At 48.2% G+C, this 20,652-nt stretch overlaps 1 protein-coding gene across 1 annotated transcript in view; it reads left to right on the forward strand.

Moving 5' to 3' along the window:
• thsd7aa (thrombospondin, type I, domain containing 7Aa) overlaps positions 1 to 20,652 on the forward strand; it is a 104,150-nt gene that overhangs the window by 62,034 nt on the left and 21,464 nt on the right. The window contains exons 7-15 of the mRNA XM_086193286.1: positions 6,803 to 6,997; positions 11,527 to 11,767; positions 14,345 to 14,460; positions 16,220 to 16,352; positions 16,557 to 16,660; positions 17,930 to 18,124; positions 18,339 to 18,605; positions 19,729 to 19,907; positions 20,273 to 20,406. Of these exons, the coding sequence (XP_086049412.1) occupies positions 6,803 to 6,997; positions 11,527 to 11,767; positions 14,345 to 14,460; positions 16,220 to 16,352; positions 16,557 to 16,660; positions 17,930 to 18,124; positions 18,339 to 18,605; positions 19,729 to 19,907; positions 20,273 to 20,406 (1,564 nt within the window). The remainder of the gene's footprint in view (positions 1 to 6,802; positions 6,998 to 11,526; positions 11,768 to 14,344; positions 14,461 to 16,219; positions 16,353 to 16,556; positions 16,661 to 17,929; positions 18,125 to 18,338; positions 18,606 to 19,728; positions 19,908 to 20,272; positions 20,407 to 20,652) is intronic.

The following is a 20,652-nucleotide window of genomic DNA, read 5'->3' on the forward strand; positions in this document are numbered from 1 at the left end:
CCTCTGCCACTGTAGATCAGGGACATTTCGTCACTCAACAGGTGAAGGTCAGGCTCACAGTCACAGGAGAGCTGCTGCAGCCTCACCAGTACCTGGAGGTCCAGTGGAACGGAGCTGGAACTGGAGAGCTGTGCAGCAGTTACAGGATTCATGTGGCATCAGAGTAGAACTCATGGGTTTGGGTGTGAAGCAACTGGGATTACCTGAAATATTTCCCCCCTTTGAGGATTGGAATCATCCCCATGAGATGCTGAACTGCAGCCTCCAGCCCCTTTGCATGTTCTCGGAGGCGGTCCGTGTAAAAACAAACATTTGTTATGGTAAATGAACCCTCAGAGGGTTTGGACACATTTCTGATTTTTAGAATGTATGATGTCAGAATTAGATGACGTGACTGGCAGGAGAAATGACATCAGCTGTGACATCCAGTGACAGGACGGAGACGCTTCCCCGAACAGACAAAAAGCTTGATAACCTGGCCGCACCAGCGGCTGTTATCACTGATAGCACGCATTCATCATGGAGGAGGCAGAGCAGCTTCGTCTTCACCTGAACCTGAAATATTCATGACCTCAGCATCCAGTGAGTTCCCACAAAAACCGTGTGTGGGCTTGTTTTAGTGGACTCCATGGGTCCAGCGCCTTTTGGTGGACTAAAATGTGGGACCCCACATGTCACAATTATAAACTGAGAGTAAAGACCAGGTTCAGGGTCAGAATCTGGTTTGGAAGACTGGTCAAGGTGAGAGTCAGGGGCTGGGGGGTGTACCATGTCAGAGTGGGGTCCTCAGGACAAGTGTAAGACCAGGTGTGTGTGTGTGTGTGTGTGTGTGTGTGTGTGTGTGTGTGTGTGCGCGTGTGTGTGTGTGAATTATAAATAGTTTCCTGAATCCACCATAGTAGCTGCTAATGAGGGCTCTGGGGAGAGCAAGAGAATGAGCAAGAGGGAGAGATGGAGAGAAAGAGAGCGAGAGGAAGAACGAGAGAGAGAGAGTCATAATGAAGAGTGGTATTCACAGGCTGAAGTGTCTTGTTGCAGTGATTACCACTCTCCTCACTCTCCTCACCTTCCACATCCACCTCACCCTCCTCGCTCTCCTCACCCTCCACATCCACCTCACTCTCCTCACTCTCCTCACCCTCCACATCCTCCTCATTCTCCTCACCTTCCACATCCACCTCACCCTCCTCACCCTCCACATCCTCCTCACTCTCCTCACCCTTCTCACCATCCACATCCACCTCACCCTCCACATCCTCCTCACTCTCCTCACCCTTCTCTCCCTCCACATCCACCTCACTTTCCTCACCCTCCACATCCTCCTCATCCTCCTCATCCTCTTCACCTTCCTTATAACCCATCCATCCATCCATTTTTAGGGCCTGAGCCTGGAGGTACTCTGGGGCGAAGACCCTATTATGTTTGCTCGGTAGAGCAACACAGCAGCAGCACTAAAAACACACTAAACAGTGTCCCAGCCCCCCCCCCCCCTCAAAAAAAAAACATGGGGGTGCTCAGGGAGACAGGCCGGAGCCGGTTTTCCCCTACACACCCATTCAAAACCTGGTCTTAACTGTTCTTGCTCGCAAAATTCTTTCTTTCTTCTCCTACCACTTTGATGCTTAATTTGACCCCCTAAACATGCTCAAAAACTCACCAAATTTGGCACACTTGTCGGCGCCGGCGAAAATTTAGATATTTAAAAAACCACAGTGCTCTACTCAATAGAGCCACCTACATACACAAAGAACCCTGTTACGGCCCGTATGAATGTCCTACAGACATGGAAACAACACCATTGGATTCCTCTCGTCAAGACGGACAACTCATACACACGTACCCCTGACCTCACTCCAACAGCACGTCCACAATTTGGACACGAATGTCCAATTTTTGACAATTTTGCTCCCCCAACAAACGTTCATGGTATCGCTTCCAAAATTTCACCAATTAGTCACAAAACTGTCCTGATCAAAAGTTGGTAAAAGTTTTTATATGAATTACTCGGTTTCCATTTTATAAGCCGTCAAATTCGGGGAGACACTTTTCACACACGTCACATTCAATGGAAACTTATAGGGAGACGGTGTCCTCTCAGGGTACATACTGTCAAACAAACGCTTCTCACGTCTACACCATCCATCCCACAGCTTTAACAAACCACTGCATTCCTGACAAAAACCCCTACAAAAACATGGTATTATGAGTCACTCTTGACCAACGTATGCCGACTTATTCCACTTTTCCACACTCCAATTCTGGTGCTCCTCCTCTCTCTCCACTCTAGCACAGATCAAAGACAGAGCAGTGGGGGAGGGGTTCTTAAAGGGCCAGCTCTCAGCTCTGATCTCACTCTAGCACAGATCAAAGACAGAGCAGTGGGGGAGGGGTTCTTAAAGGGCCAGCTCTCAGCTCTGCTCTCACTCTAGCACAGATCAAAGACAGAGCAGTGGGGGAGGGGTTCTTAAAGGGCCAGCTCTCAGCTCTGCTCTCACTCTAGCACAGATCAAAGACAGAGCAGTGGGGGAGGGGTTCTTAAAGGGCCAGCTCTCAGCTCTGCTCTCACTCTGACACAGATCAAAGACAGAGCAGTGGGGGAGGGGTTCTTAAAGGGCCAGCTCTCAGCTCTGCTCTCACTCTAGCACAGATCAAAGACAGAGCAGTGGGGGAGGGGTTCTTAAAGGGCCAGCTCTCAGCTCTGCTCTCACTCTAGCACAGATCAAAGACAGAGCAGTGGGGGAGGGGTTCTTAAAGGGCCAGCTCTCAGCTCTGCTCTCACTCTGACACAGATCAAAGACAGAGCAGTGGGGGAGGGGTTCTTAAAGGGCCAGCTCTCAGCTCTGCTCTCCACTCTAGCACAGATCAAAGACAGAGCAGTGGGGGAGGGGTTCTTAAAGGGCCAGCTCTCAGCTCTGCTCTCCACTCTAGCACAGATCAAAGACAGAGCAGTGGGGGAGGGGTTCTTAAAGGGCCAGCTCTCAGCTCTGCTCTCACTCTAGCACAGATCAAAGACAGAGCAGTGAGGGAGGGGTTCTTAAAGGGCCAGCTCTCAGCTCTGCTCTCACTCTAGCACAGATCAAAGACAGAGCAGTGGGGGAGGGGTTCTTAAAGGGCCAACTCTCAGCTCTGCTCTCACTCTAGCACAGATCAAAGACAGAGCAGTGGGGGAGGGGTTCTTAAAGGGCCAGCTCTCAGCTCTGCTCTCTCTGTAGCACAGATCAAAGACAGAGCAGTGGGGGAGGGGTTCTTAAAGGGCCAGCTCTCAGCTCTGCTCTCACTCTCTGATCAGACTCACTGTGCGTTCACACCGAACGATAAGAACATGGCCGATGTGACATCATCATGTGACATAATCCTCTCTCTATTGTAACTTAATCACTGAGGGAATGAGAGTCTTTGATGTTTCATGTGAGTGACGTTTTGGACCTTTGCATTTTTGACCAATTATTTTACCTGCCAGGGTTTGTATTTTTGGGATCCTTTTGGTATTTTGACCTCTGGTCCTGAGGTGGGCCTACACCTCAGTTGAACTTTTTCATTATCTTAACTAAAGTGGTGAGTTTGTGTTGATGTATGAACAGGAGAGATGACACCCATTAATAGTTCTGATCCGGTCGGAAGGAATCGTACCTGCATCTTTACATCCGTCCTCCCCTTATATTTCTCCACCAGTGTAGAATGCAATGTCAGTCTCAGTGATGAAGGCAGCGCTGCTGAAGGTGACCTCACACCTGGAGAGGCTCTGAGCTGAGGAGGGAGGTTTGCGTCTCTGCGGATCAGAGTAGTGAGCAGATCAGATGAGTGCAGTCAGCTTGTGTTGAGGCTACCTTTCTCCCCCGGTTTCTTGCTGTGTGTGAGAAGCTAAATCTCCTGGATGTGGCGGAGGAGAGCAGAGCAGATGTCATCCTCTGTCTGCTACAGCTCCATCAACAGAGGTTCAGACAGAGGTTGCTCTTGTCTGATCTGTGCAATGTTAAAAGAAAGAAAGAATTGTCGCTTTTCATTGCTTCAGTTGCTGCCTATCGCCGCAGCCTCTCAGATCTGTGAGTGTAGCAGAATTATTTGAACAAGCTGTGGAACCGGAGACAAGGAAGGTGCTTCTTTCCTGTACAGCTTTCTCTGACATCAGACATTTACACTGGAGATGATTCATTTCTCCTCGTGTGACATTTGTTTAGTTACTCTGCCTGGGAGCTGCCACTCACTCTGTCCCCTGAATACATTCCAGCTGTGAAAGCTCAAAGTTCTGCTCGCGGCACAGGGAAGATGCTCACTGGAGACGAAGGAGACCTGAACCTCCAGTCTGACTGGTGACGCGGGGTCAAAAGTCTCTGATATCTGACCATTGGGATGATATCTTAAGGCCCCATTGACTAATTACGGATTGAACGGCATGAGTGAAGTCAATGTCCCCTCAACATCGACTCTGTCAAGCTAGCGTGAGATTCCTGCTACAGCATCATTTCAGTGGATTGAACTTCAACTACAAACACATTTTCCTGAGTAAAAAAAATCTCTCTTGATGTCTGAAGGTGACAAAGTGTAACTCAGTAATAGGAACCGAGCTGACGGATGGACTGAGTCCATGTTGATGACCAGAAGTGTAAACGTGCTGTGCAGGACAAACTATGTGGTGACATCATTTTGAGATCAGCCTCAGCGTGTTCTGTAAAATGAGGCGTCATGTGGACTCACACCCGCCAACATTCACGCCAGTACATTTGTCAACTGAGGCTGATGATGCGTCACTGGGCTTATCCTTCTCTAAAGTGGGCAACGTCTGTAGCTGTAGGAGCAGATGCTGCTCTGTGAGGAGGTGCACATGAGTGTGATGTCTGAACGTTCCTTGACTACCCTGCGAGAGAAGTTAGACGTGAGCGGAATTTAAGAGTCATAATCATTGGTGAATCATTTGTCTTTGTCCTTCATTTGTCTTCTGCCTGTAAACGAAATGAAAGCCTGATGACAAACAAACTAAGATACTATCAAACTACGCATTCATCCAAAACCTCAAACATAATTTGATGAGTTGTTGTCTGAAGAGTCTGAATGGGAGCCGACCTTTCAATGTCACATTCAAGTGCTTCACAACAGGAAGTTCTCCAAACAACAGCACTTGAAAATATATTTCCACACCCACAAAACCTCATGATCCACCACCCAGAGATCAGAATATGTTCGTCTGTTAACTTCTAGGAACAATTTCTTTTTAGGTGAAGTGTTTGCTTAGTTGATCACTTTCAGGACTGTAGTAATTACACTGAGCTACCAGTAGGGGGCAGGTAAAAGGATGTACCTGTCTTCTGGAGAGCATGCATCTTCTGTGCCTGATGGGGGTGTTGAAGGTCAAGAAGTCACAGAATCTAGCATGATAGCCAACCGGCCCTGCAGTGATTCCCTCCAACATCTGTCACACGGAAGTCTTCCATTACCGCCGTCCTCCAAACAGCCCCCATCACAAGCATCAGCCCTCCCCCACAGCCATGTGCCATCCCTCAGAATTCCTCTTGACTGGCCTCTTATTGATCTCTTGTTGTCTCCTGATGAAAATGGATCCGTTTTTCCCCCGAGGACGCGGGCGTGTCATTCGCTTGACTGGTTGCCATTCTCCCTCCCCTTCACAATGAGATTTTCGCAGATATGGTCCTTCAGCCACGGTATGGATGAGGAAAGTAAGGGGAGCGAGGACAGCCTGCAGATCTGGATCAATGTAGACCACATTACCTACTCAACACCCTCTCTCTCTTCAAAACACCTCAGGAGCAAATGGATAGATCGGAGCCTCTGAGTGTACGTCCCCATATGAAATACTTCATCATCCTCTCTTCAACTGTGGGCTGAAAAGACGAGGTCTCCAGGGCTTTGTTAGGGACTTCAAACAGTTGAGTTAAAAGAAAAACTACGAGGTTAAATTGAGGTGACAGTTAGCAACACTGATGTTTGGAGGGAGGCAAGAAAGCTGGTGACAGAGCTTCTGGTGGTTTTCATCAAATAGAGAGATATCTGGGCTTGGTTTCTAATTAGAGACGTCTGTCTTGGTTTAGACGAGGACTTCTCACACCTGGTCCTGACTCGGTCTTAGCGATGTGGGCCAGTGTCAGTGCCATGTGATCTTAGCTATATTTAGCCATTGGGCATTGACTTTGACCTTTTTCACTCACTGGTTGTTAATCATTCCAACTTTATATTTAAAAAGAATGTAGTTATGGGGAATTGAAGAAAAGTTGAATCAATCCAAGTTCACCAGATTAATGAGTAGACCGGACTCAAGTCCTGCAGGGGCACCTGGCTGCTGGCGCTGTGCCTCGGGCACAACTGCACTCAAGATGAAACTCATGCAGCCACATTTTCATCTATGGCCTAAACCAGCAGTTCCCAAGCTTCTTTTGGCCGCGCACCTCCTTCTATACCCCAACCGGGTTGACGCACTCCCAATTGCCTGCACCGTCGGGAAAAGTACCTCAACAAGGCTGCATTTAGTGCATGGAAAATAACTTCCTCTACTCTTCATCTTAAGAAAGGTGCGTTTTGAATAGCCTGCATTTACTTATTGATTAATACGTCAGTTTTAAATTTTACAAAGGAAATGTTGATTTACATGTCTTTATTGTGTGGGAACATCCCACTTAAAAAACACTCCAAACCGCCGTCACATTTTTTATCTTGTTGTGCACACCCTAGTGGCAGCTCGATGCGCGCACCACACTTTGGGAATCCCTGGCCAACACAAATAATGAGAAACGGTCATTTTGGAAAGTGTTGTCACCATCACAGTGACTGTTTGCTGTCTTTCTGCATCCAGGAGAACATGTGGAGAGGCAGCTGTGCCGAGATGCCATTCTGCCCATGCCAGTCATCTGCGAGGTGCCTTGCCCAAAGGACTGTGCCCTTAGTCCCTGGACCCCCTGGTCCCTCTGCTCCCACACTTGCTCTGGAAAGAACACAGAGGGCAAGCAGACGAGAGCTCGCTCAATCCTGGCCTACAACGCAGGAGAAGGTAGGAGACCTGCACCGACAAACCAAACAGCCTCAGACACTCTGGGCAACACGTGGCAGAGAAATGTTCATGTGTCTTAGTGCCATGTAGTGATTCACTACTCTGCTGTTACATCTTAAGATCCTGCCACAGCTACGACTCTCATTTGCCTCCTTTTTTTATTCACTGAGGGAAATGTGAAAGCCAAATAAGTCATTCTGTGTGTTCCTCTGCAGCGACTGCAAAGGTGGTGGCGTGGGTTACTGTGATGCAGGGTAAGGAGCGACATGCTCGCAGACCTGTGCACTGAAGCTTAGTGATTGCAGTCACATGGTCAAACGTTTTACTTCAATATGCTCCTTCTTTAAACATTCATAAGGTTCACTTCTCTTCAAGGTCCCTCCCTGCTGCCTTCGGTCCGTCCAGTCTTTGGTACATTCCTTTTTGATGTTCTAAGTTGGTGGTAGCAATCGTTGTTGCTTTAGTTGGTAGTTGTTAAACTAGAGGGAGGCGGGGGTGAGGGAAACTCTCTCCACCAATCTGCTGGCTTAGCAAGAACCCAATTCTCTTAGAATAGGAACCAGCCTGTTCCACCTCTGTAGTTGTATTACTGAGTAGTACTGAGCAGTACTGAGTATTACTGAGTATTCCTATTAAGTGCTCTAAATGATGCTGCAGTGAGTCAAACAGAAAGGCCTCTGCTTTTAAGTGCAACTCTCAAACTGAGCCGTTCACATCAAACCTTCTTAGGAGCCACAACAGGAGGCTGCACAGATGGTGAGTGTCTGACGAGCAGCGCAGCTAAACGTAGCCTCTTACAGCCCCGCTAGCATTTTAACAACTCCTGCTGTCTCTCTGCTGGACCACTCTGTGCCAAGGTGTCGCCGACATATTCAGAACAACTCAGCAAGTGCTGGAGTAAGGAGGCTCTTCATAAATGACGGGTTTCCATGGTAATGGCCACACGACCCCCCCTGCTCATGCTGGAGGACATCCATGAACAGGATGAGCATGAGCGCTGCAGAGGGATGTGGACAACAAGCTCCAGACAGGCTGATTTGTTGTGACATGTCTGGTCTCTGCAGGTCATCAGCTGGGCCAAACAGATACAATATTCAGCATGGGTCACTAAGTACAGTGGAGTAGAGCGGATTAAAGTACAAGAAGCTCACTTACTAAGATTTAAATCTGTTTTCAGTTGAGAATTAACCGCCTTAAGGCTGCTCGAGGTAAGAGTTTTAAAAAAAATATCCATCTGCCTCATAAACTTTGGGGAGACAGACGAGTGATCAGTGAACAGTCAGTGACGACCAGCCCGTTTCCATGCCAGTTGTCAGAGGTTTCTTTCATGTAAGGGAGGTTTCCTTCTAATTCATCTTCCTAAAACAAAAGGGAGGTCTGTTAGGTCTAAAGTTAACCCTGACTTTCCACTGCGTCGGTCCTCTGCACAGCTGCTTGCTTCAGATGCTTTATTTTTTGCCTTCTTGGCTTTGTTAACTTGCTCAGATTTGTTAATTTTTTGTTAATTCAGAGTAAATGTACATTGTGTCCTCTGTCGGTTTTTTGATTGTGATTCCGCTCATGGTCACAGTTACCATATCATTTGTGTGGCGACGCTCCAGCAGTGCCTGGCTGAATTTAGCAATCAATCTTTTGCAACAAATGCCAAAAAGTTAGCCTGCATCATCGTTGATGCAAATCCAAGACTAATAAAGAAAAATGAACACCATAAACTGAGACCAAAGACTTCATTTGCCTGTTTTCACCTGCCATGATCAACATGTGCAGACCTGAGGCATGTAGCATTATCCATGCACTTCTCACACTGAAAAACACAGTGACAAAATCAGGACGCGACAGGAAGGTCACGTTTAACCTGAGACGACATGGGTTTCCTTCTCACACTGCAGACGAGCCGAGCCGCTAAACACCCGGGTCGCTTAGGGAGTCGGTCGATGGGGGTCGAAATGCCGAGACGACCTTTTTAGAGAGCCCAAAAACTCGCGTTGACCCGCGTTTTTGGTGCAGTGTGAAATGGGCTTTAGATGAGTTAGCCCAACCTGCAGCTAAGTTCAGGTTTAGCGGACCAACAGTCACTTAAGGGTGTGCATCCCAGGGAGGGTTCCTGTGTAATGAAGGACTGAAATCCTGATAGAGTCTCAGTTTACACTAAGCAGGATATTGTGTTGTCACAAGCTCATTATTCAGGTCAAGACAAAGATGGGGAATGACAGGAGGGATTATCCACTGACAAGATCCAGTCGAGTCAATACAGAGCCCAGCAAATATGTGAGAGCAGTGATGATGCAAGGCACTGGAACTCGTCTGGGATCTCTTTCAAATAGATTCATCATTTCACTGTTCAATTAGCTTGTGTAGCAATGGTGACGCAGCCTCCTACCTAGTAATGAGCTCCCTGGTCTGATGAACGATCACGTTCACGCTCTCCGTGAAGGGTGCCACACAGAGGTCGGCGGTATCTGCGGTTCTGACGGGAGATATAACTCTGAAGCGCTAATGGCTGACCTTCTCTGAGGGGGGTCTCTTCACAAGGGGACAGTGGCTGCTAATGACAAGGTTGTGTGGTGAAGAGGGTCACGTGGTGTGCACACCCCACCTGGGTCCCTGTCAAGGCCTCTGGCTCTGGGGTTGTCTCATCTCTGTCAGTCCTGCCTGGTGGCCTCTGGAGACCCTTTCTCATGCTGCTGCATGATTGTTCTCCACCAAGTCAAAGCTCGTCTCTAGATCAGCAGACAGGACACCAGACAACCAGCGATTTACCGCTCACCAAGCTTCCTTCTCTTTGTCTCCCTTTTGTGCAGTTTTCACATTCCTTTAAATATTTGTCCCAGCTTTGAGTGAGTGGACTGCATATGTCAGCACAAGCGCCGCAGTCATGACTGTTTTCATTATTACTGTGAACTTCAGCGTCTTTTTTCTTTGTCCAGCCAAGTTGGCGTTGAGGGTGACCAACTGTCTGGTTCTTTGTCGACTGACTCCAAGCAGAATACAAGAGAACTTTTCTCAAATAAGTCCCAGTGGAGAGCCAGCGTCTGCTAGTACCTGAACCTGCCAGAGTCCAGTCTGTCTTTGTCTTCTTGGTCCATACAGACTGTGTTGTTGCTGCACATGTGATATTATGCTTCTTATTAAGATTATTGCTATTGTTGTTATTATGATCAGTGGATGCAGCTGAGCACAGAATGATGCAGTCGAAGTGCCGTCAGAGCTTCCTGTATAGGAGGAGGCGCGTGAGTGAGTCAGGCTCCTGACAGAGCGACGTGCCACCTGCTGTGTTGGCACGTATCACTGCGCTTACATTTCTGGGTCTTTTTTCTTCATCCAGCCAAGCTGGCGCTACGTGTAGGAATGGCACATGGCAATATTAGAGATAGTTCTCGGTTGCATGTCAAAATAAAATCAGTAATATTTGGTGATAGAAAGAAAAGGGAACACAGCCAAAGTCCAGTCTGACGATCTGGATCATTTCCTCGGTCGGGGATTCTGGCTGATGAGAGATCGATGGATCAATGTGTGATAACAGCAGCACACGTGGAGTGTCTGCAGGTTCGTGCTCTATCATCCAGGTGAAAGAAAGTAGAAAACAATTCATTGTTACAACACTGGACAATGAAAAAAATTCTAACAACACGTTTCAGGGATCATGCAGAACCCATCAACAGCTCTGGCAGAAGCTGGTAAATACACGAGTTGAGTCAATCAAGCGTTAAGGAACCTGGTCGGACTCAAAGCGAGTTAAAGCAGTACTTCACCATTGAAGTGTACTTTGCCTTCCCAGTACTCACTTATAGGGATTTGGGCTCAGAAATATTTTTTTCTCTCCTGCACTACTTTTTTATGTCTCAAGAATGCAGAGGGATCCAGCCACGTATATGCAGCTTGAAGCTAATAGAGACTGACGGCTAACAGCTAAACGTCAAGGTCATCATCTGCTACAATCCAGGCCCTAATCCACCAACCTTTTTTTTAAAAAACTTTTTATTTAACATACAACACAACATACAAACATCATCTGAACTGGAACTTGTGGCAGTGTCAAAGTGTCAAAGCACAAAAACTGTAATTGAGGGGAAAAACTAAAGTTATAGCCCCTCGGTTTGGTTCTACAGTGAACAAGACATGCACCTGTGAGAAACTGAAGGGCAAAATACACTCCTGGGTAGGAGAATTACCTCGAGTCTGAGAACAAGTCATGAGAAGTGATGGAGATCAAATCAAATCTGAAGGAGTCTGAAGCCAGACTGGAGGGGTGAGATTCAGTTAACTTCCAGAATAAAGTCACATCTCAATAAATTGATTAATTAACTAAACGACTGCACTCTCAGTGGTGTGCATGTTCACCAGCAGAGACCTTTTTCCCCTTGAACGCACCACTTGACCCCAACCCCAGTGTAGACGGGGGGCCTAGATTGAGACTCCCATGCTGGTCCTGCTGCACATCCAGACTCTGCAGAACCCTAAAGTATCACAGCTGAGGTGCTCCTCATTTGGCAGCACTTTACGAGATACTTGTTTGTGTTCTATTCAAGGTGGAATCCAGTGTCCCAACATCAGCGCCCTGCAGGAGGTGAGGAGCTGCAACGACCACCCCTGCACCGTGTACCACTGGCAGACCGGCCCGTGGGGGCAGTGCATAGAGGACTCCTCCGTCCCAGCCACCAACACTTCTGTGGGTCGCACCCGTGGCGACGATGTCTCCTGTTCTGTAGGAATGCAAACTCGTAAAGTCATCTGCGTCCGCGTGAACGTGGGCCAGGTCCCTCCAAAAAAGTAAGTCTCCCCAGCGTGTCAGATTTCTGGGTGCGGGTGTGACTGAAGGTTGAACATGGATATAATCTCCAATCTGAGGAAGCCCAACGAACATGTTTCCACCTCTTCTTCAGCTAACGTGTCATGAATGACACGCGTGGATCTGATATTCCCCTCAGGCCTCCGTAATAACCGGTGGAGAAATAGGATTTTACAAACTATTCTTGAAACGATTCAACTGATGATCGGAACATCGACCTGTAGTATGAGTTTATTGTCCTCTAAGCCAAGTCAGTGTCTTTGAAAAACAACAAAGTAGATTCATTTTCCACCGACAAACATGTGACCTTTTACACATTTGCGATTCAAACGAGTCTTTTCAGCGTATTTCTTATGGGTGCCATGTCTGTTGGCCTGGTTCTTGTCTCCGGGAGGCTCCACAGGGTCATCAGGAACTGTAGAGAATACAACAATTGGAAAACCACAACTGTTAATAACTGTTAATACAATTCAAAGCCATCTAGAGGTTTTCTTCATTTAGTCAGAAATCAACTCAAATATGTAGAAACCTTCAGTACAGATGCAGAAGATGAAAAAACAAAAACTAATGACAATGTGTTTTCTCATCAAAGTTGACAAAATTTACACAAAACAAGGAGATGCAAAACAGTTCTGCACTGGAGCAATAAACCAGAGAGCTCAGGCCGACAGCTGGCAGCGTTCACTGGGTTTAGTGGACTCACAAGCAAGCCACGAATCAAAAGAAGCTCGGCAGCAAAAAGGCTGAACGCTGGTAGTTGCTTTTTGAATCTAAACAGGAGGAACAAAGAGCGGTCGCCTGGCGTCAGAGCGCCGCAGAGAAGCCCAGCCACAGTGGGGGACAGGGCGGGTCCGTGCCGGGGGACTGGTTTTAGTTTTTTTGGCAGCAGTCTGAAAAAACTTACAACACAAACAAGTGTGGAATCTAAAACTTGAGCTCCATGGATACAGACGTGTTAACAACCTGCCTAAGCGAGTTGCCTGCGTCGCTGGCCCGACCCCAAGCCTTCGGCGAGCTTCACCGCTACGGCCATTAAGAATAAAGAATTGGAAAAATACTCATAGAACTAGATCCTCTTTGATCGTCACCAGACGGCCCGAGAGAAGAAGGACATGACATGAAATATGAGGAGAACCTTGGTAAACCAAGTCAAATGTGCGCTGCGTGAGCTCAGCGTGGTTCTGCTTCCTCAGCTCCTCTGGCGGCGGCGTGATTAACGTTGCTTTAGGACCGATGCTCTCATTTGTTTAAGTGAAAGGCAGCCATTGTTTTGGACTGACACTGTTTGCACGAGGCCCGTTGTCCTATTTAGTCTCTTAGTTAGTGTGCTGCTGCTGGTGTCTGGCAGAGATGTGAGCTGATGCGCTGCTGGCCAACTAGAGGCATCTGGGTCTGTTTCCGCCCCGAAGGGAGCTGCCGGGAACATGAATTATCTTCTTATTTATTCAACAGAACGGGAGCATTATTCTGGCAGCACTACGCAGGCAAACCCCGCCAGCCCCCATGCTGTGTATGGAAATGAATCTCGCTTGTTATTCTTGCGCTGACTGCTAAACCCACCGTTACACACTGTGCACTGAGCTTTTGCCTTGGGACACACTTCCACATCAATAGAGAGGGGTGCACCTGGCTTCACCAGCTGTGGCAGGAGGTGGAGGCTACAACCAGAAAACACAAAGTGGCAGCAGGGCCTTCAAATACATATGCATGATGGTATAATTGCAAGATGCATGAGAATTGGTAAAACAAACACAAAGACAGTAAACTGGCCGGTATTTTCAACCCTGGAAGTGGTGAAGTTTTGATCCAGCATCGTTAGTCTCCAGGGAGATGATGTCATTGTTTCTGGCCCTGGACAGGGACATGGTAACTCCTGACTGAGTGCTACTGTCCACACCAAACACAGTGAAATGTGTTCACTCACAGGGTTACGTGTGTTTGTGTGTTACTAGCAGGACCAACACACACCTACACAGGAAGCTGTTTGCTCGTCTTGTGTTGGACAGGGAAGAGAAACTGCATCTGTGTGGACACGGTGCTTCTCACGTTTCTTTACGTCATCCACGAACTACGACGTTTGCTTGCAATATCCACATTTCTTTTAAATACGTTGGAAAACCAAACAGCTCCACTGGCTCAGATTCAGTGACAACCCTTAGTTACGTAACGGTCTCCAGGAAGTGAGTCCGATTCTACAGGGGTTTGTTCTTCTTTGATAAACGCTCAACAAAAAGTTGCTGATGCTGGAGACCAGAGGAGTGGACAGGCAGGTGGATACTGTTCTTATTCTTGTTCTTTACCTGCCTTTGTCAGCTTAAGGAATGGAAAATGTAGAACCCCCCCCTCCTTAATGCAACACACACACACACACACACACACACACACACACACACACACACACACACACACACACACACACACTCTCACACACACACACACACACACACACACACACACACACACACACACACACACACACACACACACACACACACCCCATCTATCAGCCTTTCAAGGACATCCTGTGTGTGTTTGTGAGCTCACTGATGTTCTTTCAGGTGTCCAGAGAGCCTGCGGCCTGACACGGTCCGGCCCTGCTTGCTGCCCTGCAAGAGAGACTGCCTGGTCAGCCCGTACAGCGACTGGAGCCCCTGCCCATCCACGTGTCAAGCAGGTAACTCTGCTGCCTTCTTGGCTTCAGAACACAGAACAAATGTAGGAGAGTCAGGAGAGGACATTGCGAACTTATTCTCAATCAAAGACTTCTGAATGTGTTTGTTATGCGATGCTCTAAGTCAAGTCAGGTTTATTTGTGTGGCACCAAACCCCAGCCAAAGTTCTGTCCTGACTCTTTCCAAGCAGAGCAGGTCCAGCACCTCCCTCCTTCAATGAACCTCCACCCAACAATTCTCCATCAGCAAGCACATCCTGCAACAGCAGCCACCAGAACCTTCCTTTACCAGCAGGAAGGTGGAGCAGATCCAGGATCAGTGGGGATGCACGTCTGCTTTGACCTGCTGGAGGGAAAGAGAGCAGGATAGCAGGAGAGAGAAGCCCAGTGCATTATGGGAGATCCCAGCAGTCTGAGCCTATAGCTGCAGATCTAAGGGCCAGCCTAAGCAGTCCTGACTATAAGCCTGATCAACAAGGAGGTCTTAAGTCTGCTCTTAAACCTAGAGAGGGGGTCTGGGTCCTGGACTGAAACTGGGAGACGGTTCCACAGGAGGGGAGCCTGATAGCTGAAGGCTCTGGCTCCATTCTACTGTTAGAACTCTAGGAACCAGCAGGAACCCTGCATCCTGGGAGTGAAGGGTTCTAGCTGGATCATAGGGGACTAGGAGCTCTGTCAGGGATGAAGGAGCCTGACTGTTGAGGACTTTGATGGTAGAAGAAGAATTTTAAATTCTGTTCTGAATCTGACAGGGAGCCATGCAGAGAAGCAGTCCAGGAGAGACCTGGTCTCTGCTACTAGTTCTAGTCAACACGCGGCAGCAGCGTTCTGGACCAGCTGGAGAGTCTTTAGGGACTTATTAGTCCAGCCTGGTAGGAGGGAGGTGCAGTAATCCAGCCTGCAAGTGACAAAAGCAGGGACTAGTTTTTCTGCATTTTAGACATAAAACTGGATGCAAAACCTTTCAATCTAAGATCTGGGCAGTGTTACTGAAGGAACCGTCCTAACTGGAGTCCTACACTCAGCGATGACCCTGACCACAGGGAACGTTGCTGCTGAGATTACTTTCAGAAACAGGCAATCACCTGAACTGACAAGAACAGCTCACGCTGATTTTCGATGATGTCACACATCGTCACACGCCTGTTGATTGAATCGGCCTGTTCTACACACATCAGCTGGCACTTGCAGTCCTCCTTCTGTCTCAAGAACTCCTGGTTCGGTGCAAACATACACAACAAAGCAGGAGCAGACGCTGCAGGTCTGACGTCGCCCTGTGCGGCGCTATGCTACCACAGCAGTAGTTGCCAGAGCTCTGGAGCCCTCATGTCCACGAACACATTGTCAAAAGCAAAAACGCCGTGCAGCGTGAGCCATTCTGATCGTCTTGGCAAGAGTGCAGGGTGCACCTCTGCCTGTGCAGCTTCCTGTGGAGCCACAATGTCAAACGCAGTCATATGGATTGGTAACTCTTCTCCATCCATTCCAGTCGGATGCTGTAAGTGATCCCAGTAAGATCCCGTTATAGGCATGGACTTCCTGCAAAGGCAATGACCTCATCACCCCTGGAGGTGTATCAATACACCACTGAGTACATGATGAGGATGTTATTCAATATTCCACTTGACTCCGCAACATGAGCTTCAGCAGCACACCCGCTCCTCCTGTGCCTGTTCAAAGACCCTCACACGCGGCTGAACTCTGTGTGTCACTAATGAGATGCAGCTCAGCTAACATTCCTGAGTCTGTTTGGATTTCATAGGTGGCAAAACAAAGAAGACGCAGCAAAGGAAACGTATCGTCATCCAGTTACCAGCCAATGGGGGTCAGGACTGTCCTGAGGTTCTGACCCAGGAGAGAGAGTGTGAGGCTCCGTCCGTCTGTCACGGATACAGGTACCTGGACCCGCTGGTTCACGAAGCTGCTCCAACAACCATTTTGAGAAGTTAAATATTAATACTGGTCCATATCCTACACAGGTACAGGTAGAACATGTTGTAGCATTATGAAGCCTCAAAGGCCTTGATGGAACGAGCCTCATCACCGCCTGACCTTTAACCTCCTCTCATTCACTCATTTTTGTTCACCTTCGTCCACAGATGGAAAACCCACAAGTGGCGGAGATGCCAGCTGGTTCCATGGACAGTTCGACAGGACAGCCCCGGAGCTCAGGAGACCTGTGGCCCGGGCCTGCAGGTCCGAGGTGAGGACACACACACACACACAAACACACACGCATGCACACACACACTCACACACACGCATGCACACACACACACACACACACGCATGCACACACTCACACACACGCACACACACCCTTGTTTTCCCCTTTCTACTGATTGGATTGAATCTCAGCCCTGCCAGCTCAGTGTGTGACCTCATGTGTGATGGGCTGCTGTTGCCGAGCAGGTCTGAGTGTGGAGAAGAACTCCAGAAGACAGTCGGGTGTCGTTCCTCTCAGACTCCCATTAACGTCTCAGAGACACATATTGGATTCCAATGATGAGCATCCTGCTCCTCCATCTTGGAAGACTCTGGCCATTATCTTCCATTACCAGTAACAGGATCCTCTGACAGTTCAATACAAGCCACCCTCTCACTCACGACTTGTAGCGCAGGGATAAAGGAGCGCTTCTCCATCCCTGACACCTGCTGACATCTCTGGACCATCTGGAGGAGAACCCTGTTTAACATCCAGAAGCTGGAGGTCCTGATCCTCGACTGCTCTCTCACTGGAGCTGCACCGTTCATTTGATCACAGCCACCGTGTGTGTGAGTGTGTGTGTGTGAGTGTGTGTGAGTGTGTGTGAGTGTGTGAGTGTGTGTGAGTGTGAGTGTGTGTGTGTGTGTGAGTGTGAGTTGTGTGTGTGTGTGTGTGTGTGTGTGTGTGAGTGTGTGTGTGTGAGTGTGTGTGAGTGTGTGAGTGTGTGTGAGTGTGTGTGTGCTGTGGGAGAAGAAAGGATTCTGTTCATACTGATAATGTTATTCTATAATTGATGCAGTTGATTTTTTAATTATTATAATCCTCTCAGACATGCTGACTAAGGCCAGCCTGCAGAGTTACCCCTCCAGCCCATGTGACCTGACAGACTCCTCCCCCTGGCCATCCTCCATCCACCCATGAAATAAACACATTAAACATACATAAGATGTACATGATGACAACACATAATAATAAATAATTCACAAATAATACAATTCATGGAACGCCAGTCTAAAATAGGGACTTTTTCAGAGTAAAATGAAGGAAGACAGTGAGTTGGCGTCTCTGATCTCCTCCAGGACATCAGCCCATTATTGGGGGGCTTTAGGTGGAGGGTCAGGAGAGTTTTTTCTTAAAAACGACACAGAGGTTGAAGCAGAACACAGCTGCAAATGACAGTTGAGTTTCAGAGGAGAACATCTAGACTACTGGCTGACTGTCTTGATTTCTTAGTCTTTGTAAAACGCCGTCACTCTCCCCCTGTAGCTGTTTCATGTCGAAAGCAGGATGGAGGACAGGCCGACATTGAAGCATGTCTGAAGTTTGCCAGCTCCATGCCCCCCCTCACCCAGCCCTGCCAGCTGCCCTGCCAGGAGGACTGTCAGCTCAGCAGCTGGTCCAAGTTCTCATCCTGCACAGCCGACTGTGTCGGTGTCAGGACCCACAAGAGGGTGCTGATTGGTGAGTGACAGTTTCTCCTTCTTGAGTTGCTTCAGCTTCATCAGCTTGTACTTACTGTAGTATACCGTTACCGACCATGAAGAATAATCTCAGTTGTACGCTCTTGGAGATAGAACCCCTGTATTTGCACTAACTGTCTGCCTCCAGGAGGGGAACCCTGTCTAGGATGGATGATCATCAATCCAGTGTATTCACAGTTGACATGCTTTTTCAGGGAAGAGCAAAAAGCGAGACCAGTGTAAGAACAACCAGGTGTATCCCCTGAGTGAGACCCAGTACTGCCCGTGCAACAAGTACAATGCCCAGCCTGTGGGCAACTGGTCCGACTGCATCCTGCCTGAGGGGGGCCGCATGGAGGGCCAACTGGGCATGAAGGTCCAAGGTGATGTCAAGGAGTGTGGTCAAGGCTATCGCTACCAGGCCATGGTGTGTTATGACCAGGATAACCGCATCGTGGAGACGTCTCGCTGCAACAGTCACGGTGAATTTTCACTCACTCAAATAACCCTAACAGCCAGAACTAGGAACTTCAAGAACCTTGAGAACTTCAGACTTCAAGTATCTGTTGAAGAAAGTCAGACAGGTACTTAAGTTCTGGTGGAGTTCAGTTTGGAAAGCTGTAAATATCTCAGTTGCTCGAGTCGTAAAAAAACAAAAAACAAATTGTCCTAAAAAATGAATCCAGCGGAGACGTCAGTGGACCAAAGCGAGTCCGTTGTCAGCCTGTGCTTCTATCAAGCCGCAAGCATCGATTTAACAGTCAGTCAGGGGAGCCGCAAACAAGGCAGCAGCCCAGATCAGCGGTGCGTTTATTAACACACCACGAGACTCGCTAGCAAAAGGATGAAAAGGGAATTAGGAATCTAAGTGTTGTCATGTTGTGCATCTAAACCATGGGAAGACAGAGTGCGTCGTTGCACTCGAGGGACCGACAGCGTCTGTGTTTGCTCAATGAAAAGGATCTGGTAGTGACTCAGAGCGGAAGAAGATGGCGTGCTCTTTGATTGGCAACATGGACAGTAGCTGTTCCTTCAAGCCCTCAGACTAGAGATTCTGGATGTGGTCTTTGGAGGGGTCAGGGAAAGGGTGCATGATGGGACGTGGAGGGTGATTGGGTGCTTGTGCTGTGCTCGTACTCGATCCGTTTGTTACTTTCCTACCTCAGCGGGTGCTAAACTCGCAGAACCTTTCAGCAAGCCCCAAGAACATCTGCTGTCACAAAAGGATACTCATGGACACACACTGACACACTGACACGCTGACATGAGGGAAGATGTAGAATTCCTCCGCTTGGAGCAACTGCAGAGCCCTCCAGCACTGGAGAAAGGGAAACCTCACAATTCCTGCTCACATGCTGGCCACAAACGCAACATCTGTTCTTCATCTGTTCCTCATGTTTGTGTTTCGGCACCGAGGTAATCAGGACATGGCTAACCTAGCTTAGCATTGATGGAAAGTAGCTTGGCACGAAGCAACACAAGAGAGATTAAAGAAACGTTCTGTCTGATGAACTGGGTTTCCTTCCATGTATGAATGAAGAGAACACGGTTCCTGATGATCCTGATTGTCGTGGACCCGGTCTGACACTCGTATCATGTTCCTAGGCTATATCGAGGAGGCTTGCATTATTCCCTGTCCCTCTGACTGCAAACTGAGTGAGTGGTCCAACTGGTCACGCTGCAGCAAGTCATGTGGCAGCGGGGTCAAAGTTCGCTCCAAGTGGCTGAGGGAAAAACCGTATAATGGCGGTAGACCTTGTCCTAAACTGGACCACGTAAATCAGGTGAGGGCGGCAAACTTTTCTCACCCAAGATTACGGTTGAATACTGACTGGACATTTTCCCTCTTGAAATCAAAGAGTGACTGTTGCTTACGATCTATAATTCAATCATCTGAATAAACTCTTTGTCTTCCTTCCTGTCTGGACTTCTCCCGCAGGCACAAGTGAGTACGCCATCACTTTTCCATATCCTGTTTGTCTAAGGGTGAATCTGGCAGGAATGCATGAACACCTCTGGTTCTTTTGATAGTCAGTGTCAAAGGTCATGTTTGTATGTTTGTGTGTGTGTGTGTGTGTGTGTGTGTGTGTGTGTATATACACACACGCTTGTGTGTGTGTGTGTGTGTGTGTGTGTGTGTGTGTGTCAGGTGTATGAGGTGGTGCCGTGCCTCAGTGACTGTGGTCAGTACATCTGGGTGGCAGAGCCCTGGAGTGTGTGGAAGGTCAGCAACGTGGACCTGAAGGACAACTGTGGTGAAGGCGTTCAGACCAGGAAAGTCCGGTAAGAGGACCCAGAACACAGGAGCACCTCCACCGTGTTCCCCTCCTTTCATCCACTCACGCTGCATAAATGTGGCTTCTGATGTTTTCCATATCACATCCGATTGACTTTGATCTTTCTTACTTTCCCATATATTCCACTCGTCTTGTAATTTTCTCAGCTATCAGCTCGCTACAGCAGTGGGAATGACCCAATTTCTCCAATCTAGTATTTTTACTGCTTGATAAATATTTGAACTGTTACAGT

The sequence above is a fragment of the Aulostomus chinensis genome, chromosome 22 (genome assembly GCF_037954235.1).
Source record: "Aulostomus chinensis isolate RoL2024-O1b breed Wild chromosome 22, RoL_Achi_v1.0, whole genome shotgun sequence".
In the NCBI taxonomy this organism is placed as follows: Eukaryota; Metazoa; Chordata; class Actinopteri; order Syngnathiformes; family Aulostomidae; genus Aulostomus; species Aulostomus chinensis.